The 22,626-nt window shown below is 43.5% G+C and overlaps 1 protein-coding gene across 7 annotated transcripts in view; it reads right to left on the bottom strand.

The window, feature by feature from the left end:
• Positions 1-22,626, bottom strand: part of tns1b (tensin 1b) — a 277,921-nt gene that overhangs the window by 55,023 nt on the left and 200,272 nt on the right. For all 7 annotated transcript variants that reach the window (XM_071340784.1, XM_071340787.1, XM_071340788.1 and 4 more), the window contains 10 exons: positions 19,339-19,510; positions 19,010-19,183; positions 17,334-17,398; positions 15,644-15,727; positions 14,770-14,882; positions 14,614-14,674; positions 12,509-12,584; positions 2,318-2,447; positions 2,080-2,145; positions 1,744-1,860 (listed from right to left, as the gene is read on the bottom strand). In XM_071340784.1, the coding sequence (XP_071196885.1) occupies positions 1,744-1,860; positions 2,080-2,145; positions 2,318-2,447; positions 12,509-12,584; positions 14,614-14,674; positions 14,770-14,882; positions 15,644-15,727; positions 17,334-17,398; positions 19,010-19,183; positions 19,339-19,510 (1,058 nt within the window). The remainder of the gene's footprint in view (positions 1-1,743; positions 1,861-2,079; positions 2,146-2,317; positions 2,448-12,508; positions 12,585-14,613; positions 14,675-14,769; positions 14,883-15,643; positions 15,728-17,333; positions 17,399-19,009; positions 19,184-19,338; positions 19,511-22,626) is intronic.

The raw sequence follows: 22,626 nt of genomic DNA, 5'->3' as shown, positions 1-22,626 counted from the left end.
AGTGGTGTGTGAGTGAGTGTGTGTGTGTTTGTGTCCTGGCTGTAGACAACGTATGCATGTTTTTATGCAAGACCATCAACAATTGATATTAGAGGTCGACCGATTAATCGGCATGGCCGATTAATTAGGGCCGATTTCAAGTTTTCATAACAATCGTCAATCTGCCTTTTTGGACGCCGATTCTGGTCGATTACATTGCAATCCATGAGGAAACTGCGTGGCAGGCAGCGTCAAAAGGACCTTGTGGCTGCAAGGAGACAAGGTAAGTTGCTAGCTAGCATTAAACTTATCTTATAAAAAACAATCAATCTTAACAATCACATGGTTGATGATATTACTAGGTTAACTAGCTTGTCCTGCGTTGCATATAATCAATGCGGTGCCTGTTCATTTATCCTGTTCATTTATCATCGAATCACAGCCTACTTCAACTTCGCCAAACGGGTGATGATTTAACAAAAGCGCATTCGCGAAAAAAGCACAATCGTTGCACAAATGTACCTAACCATAAACATCAATGCCTTTCTTAAAATCAATACACAGAAGTATATATTTTTAAACCTGCATATTTAGTTAAAAGAAATTCATGTTAGCAGGCAATATTAACAAGGGAAATTGTGTCACTTCTCTTACGTTCAGTGCAAGCAGAGTCAGGGTATATGCAACAGTTTGTGCCGCCTGGCTCGTTGCGAACTGTGAACTAATTTGCCAGAATTTTACATAACTATGACATAACATTGAAGGTTGTGCCGTGTAACAGCAATATTTAGACTTATGGATGCCACCAGATCGATAAAATACAGAACGGTTCCGTATTTCACTGAAATAATAAACATTTTGTTTTCAAAATGATACATTTCCGGATTTGACCATATTAATGACCAAAGGCTCGTATTTCTGTGTTTATTATATTATAATTAAGTCTATGATTTGATGTTTGATAGAGCAGTCTGACTGAGTGGTTCTAGGCAGCAGCATGCTCGTAAGCATTCATTCAAACAGCACTTTACTGCGTTTGCCAGCAGCTCTTAGCAATGCTTGAGCCACAGCGCTGTTTATGACTTCAAGACTATTAACTCCCGAGATTAGGCTGGCAATACTATAGTGCCTATTAGAACATCCAATAATCAAAGGTATATGAAATACAAATGGTATAGATAAAACTTCTTAACTGGGAATATTGAAGAACTGGGAATATTGAACCACCAGCTTTCATATATTCTCATGTTCTGAGCAAGGAACTTAAAAGTTAGCTTTTTTACATGGCACATATTGCACTCTTACTTTCTTCTCCAACACTGTGTTTTCGCATTATTTAAACCAAATTGACCATGTTTCATTATTTATTTGAGACGAAATAGATTTTATTTATGTATTACATAAAGTTAAAATAAAAGTATTGTATTGTTCAGTATTGTTGTAATTGTCATTATTACAAATATATACATAAAAAAATCAGACGATTAAATCGGTATTGTTTTTTGGTCCTCCAATAATTGGTATCGGTGTTGAAAAATCATAATCGGTCGACCTCTAATTGATATGCAAGACCATCAACAATTCATATGCAAGAAGGTATCCCGGTTTCATATGTGAAGGTATCCTGGTTTGTACAACAGATAGTTCTGGCCACGCAATATGATTAGTTGAGAGGAGCTGTGGCAACCAAAACCATAGCATGAAATCAGTGTACATCCGGGAAAAGGGAGATCGCCAGTAAGCATGCCAAGTGTTAGTACTCACCATCCATAGTGTCCTCACAATGCTGATTGAAGTTCTCATTGGAGTCCCAGCGGATTAGAGCATCTTGGGTATTGTAGTCCACTGAGACCGTGGGCCCATTCTCCAAATGGTCCATACCTGGGAGAAAAAAAACATTCAAAGAAGAGGTCAAACGTCTTAATTCAGGTGACTTCTTTCTGACAATGAATTACCATAACATACAGTACTTTATCATTGACCAAAGCTATACTCATAACATAAGTTATGTCTGTGAAGTTCAACACATTTATCTTTCTAAATGAGCTTTCATTTGCTTGGAGAAAATGGCGGCCAAAAAAGAGAAGCAGGTATGCTTACCATGGATTTTTTCTGGTCCAAAGGAAAATACAAATTCCACCTTTCCAAAATCCGGGAATCTGTCATCTGGTTTGAGATTTTTTTTAAAGAAAGAAAATGTGTTCATGTTCAAAACAAAGACAAGAGATTTCATCTTATGGATGTAAAAGTTACTGGCAAATATGGTCATCAAATAGGTTTAACAAATATTGTATGCATTATGGTTTGTTTTCTGGACATTTAGGAATGTCTTCTTTACCCTTGAAGGTCTCGTCTAACTCGTCCTTCCCAAAGACGATTCCCAAGTCATGCACAGCGCAGGTATGGAACTGCACCCGGAATATCACATCCCGCTGTGGGCTTCTGAAGTGCTTGTGGTAACATTTCAGCTGGAGGGGACAAGAAGATAAATACTGTATTAAACGAGGCTGGTTTAAGGAACACAGACTTTTTTGGGGTCCCAAAAATAGACATTCTCAAGGCTTTCGTAGATTTCACGGTACTCAAGTCACAAAGATCACCTAGAGACCTTAATTAACTTTCTGTTGAAAACTGACTTCTGAGGGACTTTCACGGTGTTAAGATCACTAGCACAACTGAAAAACACTTGAAGGTGCACTCAATTTAAATTGGAGTTTTGCACATTTGGGACTCCATTCTACCGGGCAAACCATTTTCTTCTGTCAGATGGCATCATTCTAATGTGACAAGCGTCTCCAGGAGCCATATGTCTAGCAAATCGTGGAACCCAGACTGACACTCACTGGCTAGTGGCTACTACGACAAAACATGCTCGATCAGAATAGCAAACTTGTTCCCAGTTAACAGCTTAGTGCTACCATGTTTGAATGACCATTAGTGTAGCTACAGTAGTTTGCCAACTTGCTGATGAAGTTGCATTGCATCAAAGTTATGGGACTGTTCTAAAGAAATCTGCATGTACAGAATCTGACTGTACTTTTTTTCATTATTGGTAAGATTAACTCTGACTCTTTGAGGATGAATGGGGGTCACCTTGGTAACATAATGGTATGACAGCGTATTGTAGCCAGACTACGTTTTTTATCTATAGTGTCTGCGAGTTATCAGACAGATCAGTGCAGACGTTCATCTGACGTAAGACAATGCTGGGCAAACTAAATCCAGAGCAGGACCCAGGTCTGCAAGCTACATGTCATTGTGAAATACCTGTGGATAACATACCAGCTAGATTCACAGCACAATCCTGTTTCAGGGAGTTTGGCAGTGTGCTAGAGAAAGCAGTTTTGTTTTTATATATAGCCCTGTAAATGTATGGCTTGCCTTCCCAAACAAAAGCACTATTATCCAGACCATTGCTATCCACACAAGAGCCTTTTAAAGCCTTGTAAACCCAAACCCTACACAGGAAACTCTTCACTCTCTACACCACTGTGATTCACCCTGGCTACGGGTTGGCCAGAACTTTTACAAGGACCTCACATTTACATGTATACAAGGAATATTTAGCTTTGTGCTTAGCCCAAACGACACACTGCACAAACAACTGTGGCAGAGCTGGGCTTGGAAACTGGAGTAAGCATACTGAACACCTTTTAGGGTATACAGTAACCCTGAAGAACACTTCCATTTGTCTGTATTGTTTATTTCGCCTCATAACCCTGATAAGATAAGTGTCATGTTCATTAGGCACCAAATGGAAAAAACTGACTGAAATAGGGAGGGACAACAAAGACTTGTCCAATTTGGTTTTCAGTTGCAAAACATTCAAAAACCATTGCATGGCCTAATCAATGCCCATGATTACTTAACTTTTTTTGAGACATTGTTGGCCATAGACAGCCACTGTTCATCATGGAACAATATGCTTTGGTGTAATTGTTACACGTCTAGTCTGGTTAAACCAAGCTGAATGCTGCACTCAACAGAAGAGAAGTGAAACCATGATGAGCACAGGGTTCAGTCTGGTTATTGTCCTCGACACATGACGGAAACAGTCACTTCCCTGGACCAGCCTTCCTTCGCTGTAATTAAGGCTATTGGGTTGAGGTTGGAGGAACTAAAAAAAGAGCAGGATTTATTTGCAGAGACAGAAGCAAAACAAACAACACTAGATGAGGAAAGTGGGGGAACTGAGCCAAATGGCCTGTGGCTTCATGAGATATGTATACCTCCCACTGGGGGTCTATTTAAGGGGGGGTACCATACTAGTGAGCCAAGTTTGAGGAGAAGCAGAAGAAAAACACAATGAAAAACTGATTCCGACTGTCCTTCAAGATTAAATATGTACAGTGCCTTGCAAAAGTATACACCCCCTTGGCATTTTTCCTATAATGTTGCTTTACAACCTGTAATTGAAATTGATTTTTATTTGGATAACGTCATTGACATACACAAAATAGTCCAAATACGGTGAAGTGAAATGAAAAAAATTACTTAAAAAATATATAAAAATTTAAAAAACGGAAAAGTGATTTGTGCATATGTATTCACCCCTTTGCTAGTAAGCCCCTAAATAAGATCTGGTGTAACCAATTACCTTCAGAAGTCACATAATTAGTTCAATAAAGTCCACCTGTGTGCAATCTAAGTGTCACATGATCTCAATATATACACCTGTTCTGAAAGGCCCCAGCGTCTGCAACACCACTAAGCAAGGGGCACCACCAAGCAAGCGGCACCATGAAGACCAAGGAGCTCTCCAAACAGTTCATGGACGAAGTTGTGGAGAAGTACAGATCAGGGTTGGGTTATAAAAAAATATCAGAAACTTTGAACATCCCACAGAGCACCATTAAATCCATTATTATAAAATGGAAAGAATATGGCACCACAATAAACCTGCCAAGAGAGGGCCGCCCACCAAAACTCACAGACCAGGCAAGGAGGGCATTAATCAGAGAGGCAACAAAGAGACCAAAGATAACCCTGAAGGAGCTGCAAAGCTCCACAGCGGAGATTGGAGTATCTGTCCATAGGAACACTTTAAGCTGTACACTCCACAGAGCTGGGCTTTACGGAAGAGTGGCCAGAAAAAAGCCATTGTTTAAAGAACAAAATAAGCAAACACCTTTGGTGTTCGCCAAAAGGCATGTGGGAGACTCCCCAATCATATGGAAGAAGGTACTTTGGTCAGATGAGACTAAAATGGAGCTTTTTGGCCATCAAGAAAAACGCTATGTCTGGCACAAACACAACACCTCTCATCACCCCAAGAATACCATCCCCACAGTGAAGAATGGTGGTGGCAGCATCATGCTGTGGGGATGTTTTTCATAGGCAGGGACTGGGAAACTGGTCAGAATTGAAGGAATGATGGATGCCGCTAAATACAGGGAAATTCTTGAGGGAGACCTGTTTCAGTCTTCCAGAGATTTGAGACTAGGACGGAGGTTTACCTTCCAGCAGGTCAATGACCCTAAGCATACTGCTAAAGCAACACTCGAGTGGTTTAAGGGGAAACATTTAAATGTATTAGAATGGCCAAGTCAAAGCCCAGACCTCAATCCAATTGAGAATCTATGGTATGACTTAAAGAATGCTGTACACCAGCAGAACCCATCCAACTTGAAGGAGTTGGAGCAGTACTGCCCTGAATAATGGGTAAAAATCCCAGTGGCTAGATGTGTCCAGCTTATAGAGACAAACCACAAGAGACTTGCAGCTGTAATTGCTGCAAAAGGTGACTCTACAAAGTATTGACTTTGGAGGGAGGAGGGGGTGAATAGTTATGCACGCTCAAGTTTTCCGTTTTGTCTTATATCTTGTTTGTTTCACAAGAAAAAATATTTTGCATCTTCAAAGTGGTAGGCATGTTGTGTGAATAAAACGATACAAACCCCTAAAAAATCTATTTTAATTCCAGGTTGTAAGGAAACAAAATAGGAAAAATGCCAAGGGGGGTGAATACTTTTGCAAGCCACTGTACAATACTCCATAATGACCCCATATTTTTATTTATAAAAAATATATAATTAAATATCACATTTACATAAGTATTCAGACACTTTACTCAGTACTTTGTTGAAGCAACTTTCGGCAGAGATTACAAATTCAAGTCTTTCTTGTGTTTGATGCTACAAATTTGGCACACCTGTATTTGGGGAGTTTCTCGCATTCTTCTCTGCAGATCCTCTCAAGCTCTGTCAGGTTGGATGGGGAGCGATGCTGCACGGCTATTTTCAGGTCTCTCCAGAGATGTTAGATCTGGTTCCAGTCCGGCTCTGGCTGGGCCACTCAAAGACATTCAGAGACTTGTCCATTCCTGCATTGTCTTGGCTGTGTGCTTATGGTCATTGTCCTGTTAGGGGGTGAACCTTCGCCCCAGTCTGAGGTCCTGAATGCTCCGGAGCAGGTTTTCATCAAGGATCTCTCTGTACCTTGCTCAATTAATATTTCCCTCAATCCTGACTAGTCTCCCAGTCCCTGCTGCTGAAAAACATCCCCACAGCATGATGCTGCCACCACCATGCTTCACCATAGGGATGGTACCAGGTTTCCTCCAGATGTGATGCTTGGCATTCAGGCCAAAGTGTTTCTCATGGTCTGAGAGTCTTAAGGTGCCTTTTGGCAAACTCCAAGCGAGCTGTCATGTGCCTTTTACTGAGGAGTGTCTTCCGTCTGGCCACTCTACCATAAAGGCCTGATTGATGGAGTGCTGCAGAGATGGTTGTCCTTCTGTCAGGTTCTCCCATTTCCACAGAGGAACTCTGGAGCTCTGTCAGAGTGACCATCGGGTTCTTGGTCACCTCCATGACCAAGGCCCTTCTCCTCCGCTTGCTCTTAGGTCTCTCTTTATAAAGTGTTGTGTTGTCTCTCTTCTCGTGATGTGTGTTTTGTCCTATATTTTTATAAAATGTATTTTTATATTTAATCCCAGCCACCGTCCGGGTAGGAGGCCTTTTGCCTTTGGTAGGCCGTCACTGTAAATAAGAATTTGTTCTTAACTGACTTGCCTAGTTAAAAAAAAAATACAATAAAAAAAACTATGATAAAGTCCACTGTGTTCTTGGGGACCTTCAATGCTGCAGATATGTTTTGGTACCCTTCCCCAGATCTGTGCCTCGACACAATCCTGTCTCGGAGCTCTACGAACAATTCCTACGACATCATGGCTTGGTTATTGCGCTGACATACTGTTATTTTTATACATTTGTAAACATTTCAAAAAACCTGTTTTTGCTATGTCTTTATGGGGCATTGTGTGTAGATTGATGATAACTTTTTAAAATGTAATACATTTTAGAATAAGGCTGTAATGTAACAAAATGGGAAACAATCATGGGGTCTAAATACTTCCCGAAGGAACTGTATATATATACTACATAGCCATAAGTATGTGGACACCTGTTCATCGAACATCTCATTCCAAAATCAAGGACATTAATATGAAGTTGGTCCCCCTTTTGCTGCAATAACAGCCTCCGCTCTTCTAGGAAGGCTTTCCACTAGATGTTGGAACATTGCTGCGGGGACTTGCTTCCCTTCAGCCACAAGAGCATTAGTGAGGTCGTGCACAGATGTTGGGCGATTAGGCATGGCTCGCTGTCGGCGTTTCAATTAATTCCAAAGGTGTTCGATGGAGTTGAGGTCAGGGCTCTGTGCAGGCCAGTCAAGTTCTTCCCCACCGATCTCTCGATAAACCATTTCTGTATGGATCTCATTTTGTGCCCAGGGGCATTGTCATGATGAAAGGGGAAAAGGCCTCCACCAAACTTTACAGTTGGCACTTTGCATTGGGGCATGTAGTGTTCTCCTAGCATCCGCCAAACCCAGATTTGTCTATTGGTCTGCCAGATGGTGAAGTGTGAAAAGGTGTTTCCACTGCACCTGAGTCCAATAGCGGCGAGCTTTACACCACCCTAGTCTATGCTTGACATTGCGCATGGTGATCTTAGGCTTGTGTAAGGCTGCTCGGCCATGGAAACCCATTTCATGAAGCTCCCAACAAACAGTTCTTATGCTAATGTTGCTTCCAGAGTAGTAAGTGTTGCAACCGAGTACATATGGAATGCATTTCCAACAGTCTTGAGGGAGTTCCCACATTTGCTGAGCACTTGCTGGCTGCTTTTCCTTCACTCTGCGGTCCAATTAATCCCAAACCATCTCCATTGGGATGAGGTCAGGTGATTGTGGAGGCCAGGTCATCTGATGCAGCACTCCATCACTCTCTTTCTTGGTCAAATAGACCTTACACAGCTTGAAGGTGTATTTTGGGTCATTGTCCTGTTGAAAAATAAATGATATTCTCACAAAGCCCAAACCAGATGGGATGGCGTATCGCTGCAGAATGCTGTGGTAGCCATGCTGGTTAAGTGTGCATTTAATTCTAAATAAATCACTGACAGTGTCACCAGCAAAGCACCACCATACCATCACACCACCTCCTCCATGCTTCACAGTGGGAACCACACATGAGATCATCTGTTCATCTACTCTGCGTCTCACAAAGACACAGTGGTTGGAACCAAAAATCTAAGATTTGGATTCATCAGACCAAAGGACAGATTTCCACAGATAGAATGTCCATTGCTAGTGTTTTTTGGCCCACTTAAGTCACTTCTTATTATTGGTGTCCTTTAGTAGTGGTTTCTTTGCAGCAATTCGACCATGAAGGCTTGATTCACACAGTCTCCTCTGAACAGTTGCTGTCGAGATTTATCTGTTACTTGAACACTATGAAGCATTTATTTGGGCTGCAATCTGAGGTGCAGTTAACTCTAATGAATTTTTCTGCAGCAGAGGTAACTCTGGGTCTTCCTTTCCTGTGGCGGTCCTCATGAGAGCAAGTTTCATTTTGTCGCTTGATGGTTTTTGAAATTTTCCAGATTTACTGACCTTCATGTCTTTAAGTAATGATGAAATGTTGTTTCTCTTTGCTTACTTGAGCTGTTCTTATCAAGAGTGTGCAAAGCTGTCATCAGGGCAAAGGGTGTCTACTTTGAAGAATCTCAAATATAAAATATATTTTGATTTGTTTAACACTTTTTGGTTACTACATGATTCCATGTGTGTTTTTTCATAGTTTTGATGTCATCACCATTATTCTACAATGTGTAAAATAGTAAAAATAAAGAAAAACCCTGGAATGAGTAGGTGTGTCCAAATGTTTGACTGGTATTGTAACGGAATTCCTCCTCCTCTTCATACGAAAAGGAGGAGTGGTGATTCGACCAAGACGCAGCGTTGTAACTTGACATTATATTTATTAAACAAAACCGAAAAAACAGGAAGAACACTTGAATAGATACAAAACAACGTAGACTGACCTGAACGTAAGAACTTACATGAAACACGAAGAACGCACAAACAGGAAAAACAGACTACACAAAAACCGAACGAACAAACAAACCGAAAACAGTCCCGTGTGGCGCAACATACACAGACACAGGAGACAACCACCCACAACAATCAATGTGAAAACACCTACCTTAATATGGCTCTCAATCAGAGGAAATGAAAACCACCTGCCTCTAATTGAGAGCCATATCAGGTCACCCTTAAACCAACATAGAAACACAAAACAGACTGCCCACCCAAACTCACGTCCTGACCAACTAACACATACAAAACTAACAGAAAACAGGTCAGGAACGTGACAGATATAGTATGTATATATGTATTTATATATATATAATTTATTTTAAGTAAAATGTTTTGGTATTTTTTATTAATTGATGTGTTCCACACAGAGCACAATGCACAAAAACCTGCTCCTGAGTCCGTCTACATGACTACAGATGAAAAAAAGTAAAGTAATAAAGCAGAAAAGTTTTTTAAGTCAATGTTATATTCACAGGCATCAGCATCCATTAGTGTTCCATTAGTTAGCAGATACAATATACGCTTTAGCTGAAGCATCTGCTAAAGTATCTGTTTTGGGGCCAAGTGGTGTTGCCTACTGTAAGTGCTGCTTTCAAATTGCTTTGACACAAATGATGTCACCAATGTGCATGCCAAATCAATCGGTGCCTTATAGAACAGGCAACTAAAGCTATATGCTTTCTGTCTGTGCTAAAGACACATTGCCATGGACTCGTAAGCAACATTTACAATAAAGTATTCTTATTCTTGCCTTAAAACTTGAGTGCAATAGAACTATAATATTTCCAGCATGGTCTTGAAGAGGAAGTAAGTCATTTTTACATGCTAGCAATTTGAAAGCAGCACTTACAGTAGGCAACATCACTTGGCCCCAAAACAGATACTTTAGCAGATGCTTCAGCTAAAACGTACATTGTATCTGCTAACTAATGGAACACTAATGGATGCTGATGCCTGTGAATATAACATTGACTGAAAACACTTTTCTGGTTTATTACTTAACTTTTTTTCATCTGTAGTCATGTAGACGGACTCAGGAGCAGGTTTTCATGCATTGTGTTTTTTGTGTGGAACACATCAATTAATAAAAATCATATTACTTAAAAAACAAATATATATATATATACACTGCTCAAAAAAATAAAGGGAACACTTAAACAACACAATGTAACTCCAAGTCAATCACACTTCTGTGAAATCAAACTGTCCACTTAGGAAGCAACACTGATTGACAATACATTTCACATGCTGTTGTGCAAATGGAATAGACAAAAGGTGAAAATTATAGGCAATTAGCAAGACACCCCCAATAAAGGAGTGGTTCTGCAGGTGGTGACCACAGACCACTTCTCAGTTCCTATGCTTCCTGGCTGATGTTTTGGTCACTTTTGAATGCTGGCGGTGCTTTCACTCTAGTGGTAGCATGAGACGGAGTCTACAACCCACACAAGTGGCTCAGGTAGTGCAGCTCATCCAGGATGGCACATCAATGCGAGCTGTGGCAAGAAGGTTTGCTGTGTCTGTCAGCGTAGTGGCCAGAGCATGGAGGCGCTACCAGGAGACAGGCCAGTACATCAGGAGACGTGGAGGAGGCCGTAGGAGGGCAACAACCCAGCAGCAGGACCGCTACCTCCGCCTTTGTGCAAGGAGGAGCACTGCCAGAGCCCTGCAAAATGACCTCCAGCAGGCCACAAATGTGCATGTGTCTGCTCAAACGGTCAGAAACAGACTCCATGAGGGTGGTATGAGGGCCCGACGTCCACAGGTGGGGGTTGTGCTTACAGCCCAACACCGTGCAGGACGTTTGGCATTTGCCAGAGAACACCAAGATTGGCAAATTCGCCACTGGTGCCCTGTGCTCTTCACAGATGAAAGCAGGTTCACACTGAGCACATGAGCACATGTGACAGACGTGACAGAGTCTGGAGACGCCGTGGAGAACGTTCTGCTGCCTGCAACATCCTCCAGCATGACCGGTTTGGCGGTGGGTCAGTCATAGTGTGGGGTGGCACTTCTTTGTGGGGCCGCACAGCCCTCCATGTGCTCGCCAGAGGTAGCCTGACTGCCATTAGGTACCGAGATGAGATCCTCAGACCCCTTGTGAGACCATATGCTGACACATTCACATTTGTGGCCTGCTGGAGGTCATTTTGCAGGGCTCTGGCAGTGCTCCTCCTTGCACAAAGGCGGAGGTAGCGGTCCTGCTGCTGGGTTGTTGCCCTCCTACGGCCTCCTCCACGTCTCCTGATGTACTGGCCTGTCTCCTGGTAGCGCCTCCATGCTCTGGCCACTACGCTGACAGACACAGCAAACCTTCTTGCCACAGCTCGCATTGATGTGCCATCCTGGATGAGCTGCACTACCTGAGCCACTTGTGTGGGTTGTAGACTCCGTCTCATGCTACCACTAGAGTGAAAGCACCGCCAGCATTCAAAAGTGACCAAAACATCAGCCAGGAAGCATAGGAACTGAGAAGTGGTCTGTGGTCACCACCTGCAGAACCACTCCTTTATTGGGGGTGTCTTGCTAATTGCCTATAATTTTCACCTTTTGTCTATTCCATTTGCACAACAGCATGTGAAATGTATTGTCAATCAGTGTTGCTTCCTAAGTGGACAGTTTGATTTCACAGAAGTGTGATTGACTTGGAGTTACATTGTGTTGTTTAAGTGTTCCCTTTATTTTTTTGAGCATATATATAAATATACACATACATACATACACTACCGTTCAAAAGTTTGGGGTCACTTAGAAATGTCCTTGTTTTTGAAATAAAAAGCTAATTTTATGTTCATTAAAATAACATCAAATTGATCAGAAATACAGTGTAGACATTGTTACAGCCTGCATATTGTGTGCTATAGGGGGTAGTGGGCACATGCCAACTGTCCTTGCCTCTAGTTTTTACAGCATTGCTGCTTTCATGAATGGGGCCGATTAAAGCATTAGGGACAATCATACTGTATTTGCACATAATGTAAAGTATTTGGACTCAATGTGGTTAAAATAAATTGCCTTCACCAACAGAGGTCAATCCACTATCCTCTCATTTGAGGGGGTGAATACCTTACCATAATAAACCTGCCCCAAATCCATGTACAGTAGTACACTTCTCCATGTCACTCAGTGAAGAGCTGATGGTCCTTACCAGAATGTCCCCCTTCAGCAGCAGGCCAGGCTCAATAGTGATGCAGATGCTGGTCTGGCTGTCTCCCTGGACATTACTGTGAACACACACAGAGAGCAAAAGAAGGGTTACTCTTGTTAACACAACATCACACCACATGATGCACATCATCATGGTACAATTTAAAGGCAATGCTACCAAATACTAATTGAGTGTATGTAAACTTCTGGGAATGTGATGAAATAAATAAAAGCTGAAATAAATCATTATCTCTACTATTATTCTGACATTTCACATTCTTAAAATAAAGTGGTGATCCTAACTGACCTAAGAAAGGGCTTTTTTACTCGGATTAAATGTCAGGAATTGTGAAAAACATTTTAAATGTATTTGGCTAAGGTGAATGTAAACTTCCGACTTCAACTGTATGTCTCTTTTATTTGTAGGAATACTTGGGAAAATATTTCTTACATTAAACACGTTTTGCTGAATTCCTGGTGATTTTACAATCTTTTTTTTTTAACCAAAAACCTAAATGTGCCTGTTGCTGTCCCCTGACCTACACACGCACGTATGCACACACCACAGGAGGTTGGTGGCACCTTAATTGGGGAGGACGGACTCGTGGTAATGGCCGAAGAAAGATTTGTGGAATGGTATCAAATACATCAAAACACATGGTTTCCATGCATGACGTCCTCCCCTCAGCAGTCTCCACTGGCACACACACACACACCAGATATACAGTACATGGATATACTATACAGTACATGGACATATAAGCAAAACAACGTTTTATCAATACATAGTCTAGGAAGGAAGGACATGTAAAGTGGAGGGGACCATGTAAGGAGTGCCACCCGGAGTGCCCTCATTTGTCCTGCCATCTGTGGGCATGCCCTCCTGTATGCTCAAACATCTGCACAAAGCTGTATAATTCATCATTTCCTGCCCGGGCCTGGGTATCTGTAGGGGTCCTTCAGCAAGGCCCTGGGGTGTCCACACACATCCAAGTCTGCTTATTTCACTGGCTCCTCCAGTTACTAATAACACTACTACTGACCATAACACCAGGCTGGAACATCTGGGGCTGGGGAACTAGAGACTTGGGCTGGGGAACTAGAGGCTGGGGCTGGGAAACTAGAGACGGGCTGGGGAACTAGAGACTGGGGCTGGGAAACTAGAGACTGGGGCTGGGGAACTAGAGACTGGGGCTGGGGAACTAGAGATTGGGGCAGGGGAACTAGAGACTGGGGCTGGGGAACTAGAGACTGGGGCTGGGGAACTAGAGACTGGGGCTGGGAAACTAGAGACTGGGGCTGGGGAACTAGAGACTGGGGCTGGGGAACTAGAGACTGGGGCTGGGAAACTAGAGACTGGGGCTGGGGAACTAGAGACTGGGGCTGGGGAACTAGAGACTGGGGCTGGGTAACTAGAGACTGGGGCTGGGAAACTAGAGACTGGGGCTGGGAAACTAGAGACTGGGGCTGGGAAACTAGAGACTGGGGCTGGGAAACTAGAGACTGGGGCTGGGGAACTAGAGACTTGGGCTGGGGAACTAGAGACTTGGGCTGGGAAACTAGAGACGGGCTGGGGAACTAGAGACTGGGGCTGGGAAACTAGAGACTGGGGCTGGGGAACTAGAGACTGGGGCTGGGGAACTAGAGATTGGGGCTGGGGAACTAGAGACTGGGGCTGGGGAACTAGAGACTGGGGCTGGGGAACTAGAGACTGGGGCACTAGAGACTGGGGCTGGGGCACTAGAGACTGGGGCTGGGAAACTAGAGACTGGGGCTGGGGAACTAGAGAGGCTAGCTAAACATAATAACGTGTGGCAAGCTTACAATGGATTTACTAGCGGGGGGTGAATGTGTGTGTGTGTGTGTGATATTATTACCATTGAGCCATTGTAAGCCTGCAGACCCAGGCATCTGGCCAGTGTTGTGTGAGTGAGAAAACAGAGACTGAAGGTGTGTGTGTGTGTGTGTGTGTGTGTGTGTGTGTGTGTGTGTGTGTGTGTGTGTGTGTGTGTGTGTGTGTGTGTGTGTGTGTGTGTGTGTGTGTGTGTGTGTGTGTGTGTGTGTGTGTGTGTGTGTGTGTGTGTGTGTGTGTGTGTGTGTACTTACTAGATCCCAGATGTGTAGACTGGCTGCATGGCTTGGTAGATCTTGAGGAAAGGGCGGCATCCTGAAAAGCCATCACAGAACATTGAGTAAAAACAAGCAGGTGTGTGTGTGTGTGTGTGTGTGTGTGTGTGTGTGTGTGTGTGTGTCAACGTTCACCTCCTTTGGACTCAAAGTTGGGGATGCCGTGCATGATGACGTGGTGAAGGAACAGGGGTTTGTTGTTGATCTTGATATGTCCTGAAAGAAGACCACTGAAGTACTGTACATACCTGAGAGAGAGAGAGAGAGAGAGAGAGAGAGAGAGAGAGAGAGAGAGAGAGAGAGAGAGAGAGAGAGAGAGAGAGAGAGAGAGAGAGAGAGAGAGAGAGAGAGAGAGAGAGAGAGAGAGAGAGAGAGAGAGAGAGAGAGAGAGAGAGAGAGAGAGAGAGAGAGAGAGAGAGAGAGAGAGAGAGAGAGAGAGAGAGAGAGAGAGAGAGAGAGAGAGAGAGAGAGAGAGAGAGAGAGAGAGAGAGAGAGAGAGAGAGAGAGAGAGAGAGAGAGAGAGAGAGAGAGAGAGAGAGAGAGAGAGAGAGAGAGAGAGAGAGAGAGAGAGAGAGAGAGAGAGAGAGAGAGAGAGAGAGAGAGATAATTCAGGATTTCAATGTTTTGTTAACAGAGGAATCAGCATGCCATTGGTGTAGACTGGACAGTGTGTGCATGGAAACATGTCAAGTAGATAAATGGAGATTCTATCTCTAGTTATGACCTTTGCAAAGAAAACAGCAGACGCTTACATCATACTCATTCACTTATGACTTTCAGTCTACAGATGGATCTCGACAAATTAGGATGCAAAAAGAAGGAGGCCTCCGTTGCCCCTCTAAAAAAGACAACAAATCGAAAGAAAGAGTAGGAGAGTGGTTGAGACAACAAGGTGAACTTAAACCCACTAAGATTGGGGCGAAACTCATAAAGAGAAAATTAAACAGGAAATGGTAGTTGGGTCAAAGAGGTAGTAGAGGGGTCAGACAGGAAGTGGAGGGAAACTGACCTCTTCTGAGATGGCTGACCCACAGGAAGTACTTTGTCTTCATAGAACCTCTTCATGGCAAACCTGTCCAGGGCCTGATCAGCACTAAGCAAACAGAGACAAACATCTGGTCAGCACCCGTACCCTGCCTACCGCTCAGTCATATCTTCACACCTCTTCAAAGGACTCTATTTTGATCATGTTAAAAAAAAGAGAATGTGACCCAAATACAACCAATAGCAGATTGAAGGAAAAAAGCTGGTACTCTGAGAACATTGGACCTTTAAGTGAACTCACAGTGTTGTGTTTCTTTGTACTGTATGCCATTGATTGAATTAGGGCCTGCTTTGTGGAAGAAGTCCTGAACACTGGTGCACAGTTGGCACATGTTGGGTAGGGAGGGGGAATGTGATGATCAGCGGATAACATGAATCTTGTGACTCTTCATCATCTGTTGATTTGTTGACCGCCCTACTCTGCTCTACTTGACTTTTTTCTCTCTCACTCCCCTCTCTCTCTCTTCTCTCTCGCCTCTTTCTTGCACCCTCTCTCTCACACCCTCTCTCCCTCCCTCTCTCATTCTTTCTCGCACTGTCTCGCACTGTCTCTCGCACCCGCTCTCGCACGGCTTTCGCACCCTCTCTCTTTTTTGTACCCTCTCTCGCACCCTCTCTCTCTCCCGCACCCTCTCTCTCGCACCCTCTCTCTTTCTCTCTCGCACCCTCTCTTTCTCGGCACCCTCTCTCTCTCTCTCTTTCTCACACCCTCTCTCGCACCCTCTCTCTCGCACTCTCTCTCTCTCGCACCCTTTCTCTCTCTCGAACCCTCTCTCGCACCCGCTCTCGCACAGCTTTTGCATCCTCTCTCTTTTTTGTACCCTCTCTCGCACCCTCTCTCTCTCGCACCCTCTCTCTCCCCCGCACCCTCTCTCTCTCGCACCCTCTCTCTCCATCTCTCTCTCGCACTCTCTCACACCGTCTCACGCACCCTCTCTCTCTCTTGGACCCTCTTTCTCTCTCATACCCTCTCTCTCTCGCACCCTCTCTCTCTCTCTCTCTCTCACACACCCTCTCTCTCTCTCTCACACCCTCTCTCTCTCCCGCACCTTCTCCCGCATCCTCTCTCTCTCTCACACCCTCTCTCTCTCCCGCACCTTCTCCCGCATCCTCTCTCTCTCTCACACCCTCTCTCTCTCTCTCGCACCCTCTCTCTCTCTCGCACCCTCTCTCTCTCTCTCTCTCTCACGCACCCTCTCTCTCTCTTGGATCCTCTTTCTCTCTCACACCCTCTCTCTCTCTCGCACCCTCTCTCTCTCGCACCCTCTCTCTCTCGCACCCTCTCTCTCTCGCACCCTCTCTCTCTCGCACCCTCTCTCTCCATCTCTCTCTCGCACCCTCTCTCTCCCCCGCACCCTCTCTCTCTCGCACCCTCTCTCTCTCTCGCACCCTCTCTCTTTCGTACCCTCTATATCTCTTGCAACCTCTATATCTCTCGCACCCTCTATATCTCTCGCAACCGCTCTCTCTCTCGTCTCTCTCTCGCACCCTCCCTCTCTCTCTCGCACCCTCTCACACCGTCTCACGCACCCTCTCTCTCTCCCGCATCCTCTCTCTCTCTCACACCCTCTCTCACTCTCGCACCCTCTCTCTCTCTACTCCCCCCCATCTCTCTTGTGTATTGTGCCATTAAGTCTCATGGGCTATGTGTTCACCTGGCTGATATGTTGCTGTAATGCATGTATGCTGCCACCACCACTCCTGTTCGCCCTCGGTTCCCCTGCAGAAAGAACATCAAATAAGGATTAGCAATCAGGAAGTATTGCTTTGATATATTGGTCATTCAGAAGATACAGTTGAAGTTGAAGTTATTTCTTTCATCACATTCCCAATGGGTCAGAAGTTTACATACACTCAATTGCCTTTAAATTGTTTAACTTGGGTCAAACGTTTCGGGTAGCTTCCCACAATAAGTTGGTGGAATTTTGGCCCATTCCTCCTGACAGAGCTGGTGTAACTGAGTCAGGTTTGTAGGCCTCTTTGTTCGCACGCGCTTTTTCAGTTCAGCCCACAAATTTTCAATAGGAATGAGGTCAGGGCTTTGTGATGGCCACTCCAATACCTTGACTTTATGTATGCTTGCGGTCATTGTCCATTTGGAAGACCCATTTGCTACCAAGCTTTATTTAACTTCCTGACTGATGTCTTGAGATATTGCTTCAATATATCCACATCATTTCCCTCCTCATGATGCTATCTATTTTGTGAAGTGCACCAGTCCCTCCTGCAGCAAAGAACCCCCACAACATGATGCTGCCACCCCCGTGCTTCACGGATGGGATGGTGTTCTTCGGCTTGCAAGCATCTCCCTTTTTCCTCCAAACATAACGATGGTCATTATGGCCACAGAGTTCTATTTTAGTTTCATCAGACCAGAGGACATTTCTCCAAAAAGTATGATCTTTGTCCACATGTGCAGTTGCAAAGCGTAGTCTGTTTTTTTAATGGCGGTTTTGGAGCAGTGGCTTCTTCCTTACTGAGCGGCCTTTCATGTTATGTTGATATAGGACTCGTTTTACTGTGGATATAGATACTTTTGTACCTGTTTCCTCCAGCATCTTCACAGGGTCCTTTGCTGTTGTTCTGGAATTGATTTGCACTTTTCGCACCAACGTACGTTCATCTCTTGGAGACAGAACGTGTCTCCTTCCTTAGCGGTATGATGGCTGCGTGGTGCCATGGTGTTCATACTTGCGTACTATTGTTTGTACAGATGAGCGTGGTACCTTCAGGCATTTGGAAATTGCTCCCAAGGATGAACCAGACTTGTGGAGGTCCACAATTTCCCATGATGTCAACAAAGAGGCACTGAGTTTGAAGGTAGGCCTTGAAATACATCCACAGGTACACCTCCAATTGACTCAAATGATGTAAATTAGTCTATCAAAAGCTTCTAAAGCCATGACTTAATTTTCTGGAATTTTCCAAGCTGTTTAAAGGCACAGTCAACTTAGTGTAAGTACACTTCTGACACACTGGAATTGTGATACAGTGAATTATAAGTGAAATAATCTGTCTGTACACAATTGTTGGAAATATTACTTGTGTCATGCACAAAGTAGATGTTCTAACTGACTTGCCAAAACCATAGTTTGTTTACAAGAAATTTGTGGAATGGTTGAAAAACTAGTTTTAATGACTCCAACCTAAGTGTATGTAAACTTCCGACTTCAACTGTATATATTGGGAAGGAGACAATGGCCTGAGAACGCCATCTACTGTCTCAGAGCAGCATAAACAGTACAAAGCCCTGATAGGTATGTATGATAGCTGCAATGTTTCTCAATATGCTTTTGAAGGCTTTAGTTAGAGTACAGTATCACTATCTCACCTTGTTGTGTATCACCACCACATTGTGACTGTCTGCGCTCAGCCAGGTGTCCATGGCCTTACAGATACTGCAAATCTTATCCAGGGCAGGAGCGTGGTGGTCTGGCCAGCCAAAGTCCAACACCTTTGGGTTGAGCTGGTTGATGTCATACCGTTTCTCGCTGAGGTTGAAGAGCTGAAAAAGTTTAAACGTTTAAATCTTTTCTTTGCCATTTCTTTCTTTTCTTTTTACTCTACTGCGAAACAAAACTTTGCCAGAGGGGACTGATCTCCTTTAAGCATATGTAATGGTAGGGCAAGCTGATCCTTGATCAGTGGAGTGGCCCTTACTAGGTAGTTGTCTTGGTGTTTGGAGCGCAACATGGAGGCCACCTCGCGGAGGTTTGAGGCGTAGCTGGTCTCTTCCACGCAGCTGGGGAAGGAGACGGAGATGATCCGCTCGGTGATGTAGACCAGGTCCACCTCATAGCTCTCCTCCAGGGCCTGCAGCAGACTCACACTCCTGGGGTAGCGAGAGAGATAAAACTGTATTTTTTACACTTTCCATGGCAATAAAGCTTTGCAAATTAAAATACAGTAAGGGAGGCAGGGTAACGTCAATGTCAAGTCAATTTCAATGACAAGTTGAAAATAGTTGACTTAGAGCTATTTTTCTGTGTGTATTGCATTGGTTTGGCAAAATTAGATTTTTCCTTCGATGCCAATAAAGTGTATTTAGAATGTAATACAGAAAGCGAGAGAGAACAGAGAAGTTCAAGATAAAGACAGAGAGAAAGAGACTGTCTGCTATGCAAAGGGCTATCCATAAAACCCACTATAACCCACTATCTGCAACTGACTGAATACCGGCCAGAGTCTGTTAAATCCCATTTCGTAAGGACATGACATCACTAAATCACTGTGGGGTCATGGTAGCCTCCAAACTCCAACAGCTGTCCAGTACATTAAACACACACACGCACAAAATGCAGTACATTAAACATGTATGTTTCGCTTGGGAACCGCTGGGATGAAAACAGAGGGGAAAGAGATTGATTCGAGGGATAAATAAAGCCTGATATGAAACTATTCCACATTCCGTGAGTGTGAGCCTCAGCAGACCAAACAAAACATTTTGGTCACTCGCGAAGAACGAGTTGGGGCAGAGCGACCACATGCCTTTTTCCCAATCTGATGTGTCCGGACTGCAATCAGGAGCAAGTGAAACTGACTGGGAGAGCATATGGCTCAGAGAGAGTGATTGAGCGTCTACTAGAAATATTTCCCACGTCTCAACTCTGGAATGCCGATTTGGAGGATATTGCTCATGTGTCTGCTACCGGGAAATACTGGTTTAACAGTGCAAACATGTTGTACATCTGGCACTATGAGAAACGACCTTATTAGTCAAAAGAAATACCAGACAAAGCAATATATCCAAAAGGTTCTCTACTAAACAAATATACTGCATGATTTGTCCTTTCTCACTCTCCCTACTCTTATTATGTGCTTCATACACTCTCTTATCTTACTACTTTCAGTCCCCCTCCCCCCATAGTCTCTCACTCTCTCTCCTACTCTCCTTGAGGGTATACAGCTTATAGAGTTGCGGTTTGGGTCTCCTCCATGTACACCAGCATGCACAGGGCTCCAATCTGCTTCTCATCAGCGCTGCCTTAGCTACAGACCAGACCGACAGCCTTCTTTCACTTTATCAGCCCAGCGCATATCTCGCTGCGCTCAATTACGCAGCTGCACTGATCGCATTTACGCATTTGAACAAACATAGCCGGTGAAAAATAGCTCTGCTATTGCCACTGCAGATAACACGTTCATGATAGACATCCTATATAGCGTGTGATGAGGAGAATGTGAGTGAATATGTGTGATAATAATTGTGTGTGTATGTTGCTTTGACGGTAATGTGGCGAGCCAGAGGGAGCACATGATTGGTTGATTTTGTTTCTCAATGTTTTATACAGCTGCATCATTATTAAAAACATCACTTCAGTTGTATCTTTGTCTTGTAGTATATGCTAGTAAAGCACAAAACTGACAACATATGTCATGCCAGGAAGAATCTTACACATAAGAGTAGGCTAGCTATATGTCTGCACAACAGCATGGCTAGGCTATTTCCAGGGCTTGCTGGTTAGCTAGGAGTTGTTCCCTTGGATAAAATTCTGTTTGCTGCATGCCTCTCTCACAATGCATTGCCTCATATTTGGAGCTCCGTAAAAATGTCTAACAAATGGTCTCGGAAATCTCAAAAAAGTACACAGCAGTGCTATATTACATTACTGCTTCACCCTATGATGTTAATGCTTTTTTTGGCAAGGAAACAAAAGAGTCCTGTATCCAAAATAAGCTCTGCACATTGATAGCTGCTACAGAGACAGACCAATAGGGTCTAATAAAATGGACACAAGCCTTGGTCGACATCCTTGGTGCGGTTAATGTGAAAAACGTATAGGCCCTGTCAGTAAAACATGGGACAAGACCTGCTATCCTACAGATGTCGGACCTTAATATGACCCATTTCGTCGCAGGAGGAAAAAAGTCCTGCAGCAGGAGGATTTTAATGTTGATTTAATATTTAGAATCGACGCCAAGGGGCAGGTGGAAGCGGTGTTTGTAGGCTATACAATAATATAGACTGCAGATCCACTGGGCGTCAGTTCAAGTAGCCTATGTAGGCTACGTGCAGGCTACAGCGTGTCTCGTGTGAATTCTTATGTGGATTATAATCAATTGACAATATTTGTAGGGGGTAGACGTATTTTTCATTAGGAAAAATCTTTTTTTTTTACATTAATTGTTTTATTATATGTTCAAGGCAAGCAAGAGGCTAAATAAATTCATGGTGCCTGTTTGTCCAGTAGGATACAGCTGCTGACAACTGAGCACATATGCCAGAGTGGGCATGGGTTGAAATCCAGTCTACTAATACCCTTAAACATTTTTGAGGAAGTAGTACTTTTGTAGTTACTGTCTGTGCACTGTACTTGTACTCTTACTGAAGTAATTTCTGATGGAAGTAACTTACTTTTTACTCCATTACAACTTACCAAATATGTCACTTTATTTACTTAGATTAATATTATTATATTGTTGCTGTCGGATTAAATCCTCCTAACCAAATGTTGTGATATATATTTATTTTCATTAACCAATATTATTGGTTTCCCTTTACGTCTGTACTGTATGAATGTTTCACAACCCCTTGACCAATAAAATGTATTCAAAATATCTTGTCATCAAAACTCTTCCAATCCATTGGCTCTCAACGTTGTCCGTCAAACACAGTGTTATCTCCGCCATGGCTCTTGAAGTGAGGCACATATTTTTGTCTTCATTTTTGTCCTCAGATCTTTTTTCTTGGGTTCTAAGCCAGACTCGATCAGAGGTAAGTCACACTTTAACTACCTTCCGCCTTTGTAATATATATTTCTGGAGTAAGATAAGTATTTCTAAGATATTGGTCTGCTGTTGAAATTGTGTTTTGAGGACAAGCGAATATCAAATGACTAGGTAGAATCTGACAGAAAAAGTTGAATCTCCTGTTTTTAGCTTCCCATACGATCTCTGTCCTGAGCACTCTGGAGCAGGTTTTCATCAAGGATCTCTCTGTACTTCATC

The sequence above is a fragment of the Salvelinus alpinus genome, chromosome 14 (genome assembly GCF_045679555.1).
Source record: "Salvelinus alpinus chromosome 14, SLU_Salpinus.1, whole genome shotgun sequence".
In the NCBI taxonomy this organism is placed as follows: Eukaryota; Metazoa; Chordata; class Actinopteri; order Salmoniformes; family Salmonidae; genus Salvelinus; species Salvelinus alpinus.
The sequence above is the reverse complement of the archived record's forward strand: the minus strand, read 5'-3'. Positions and strand labels throughout refer to the sequence as shown.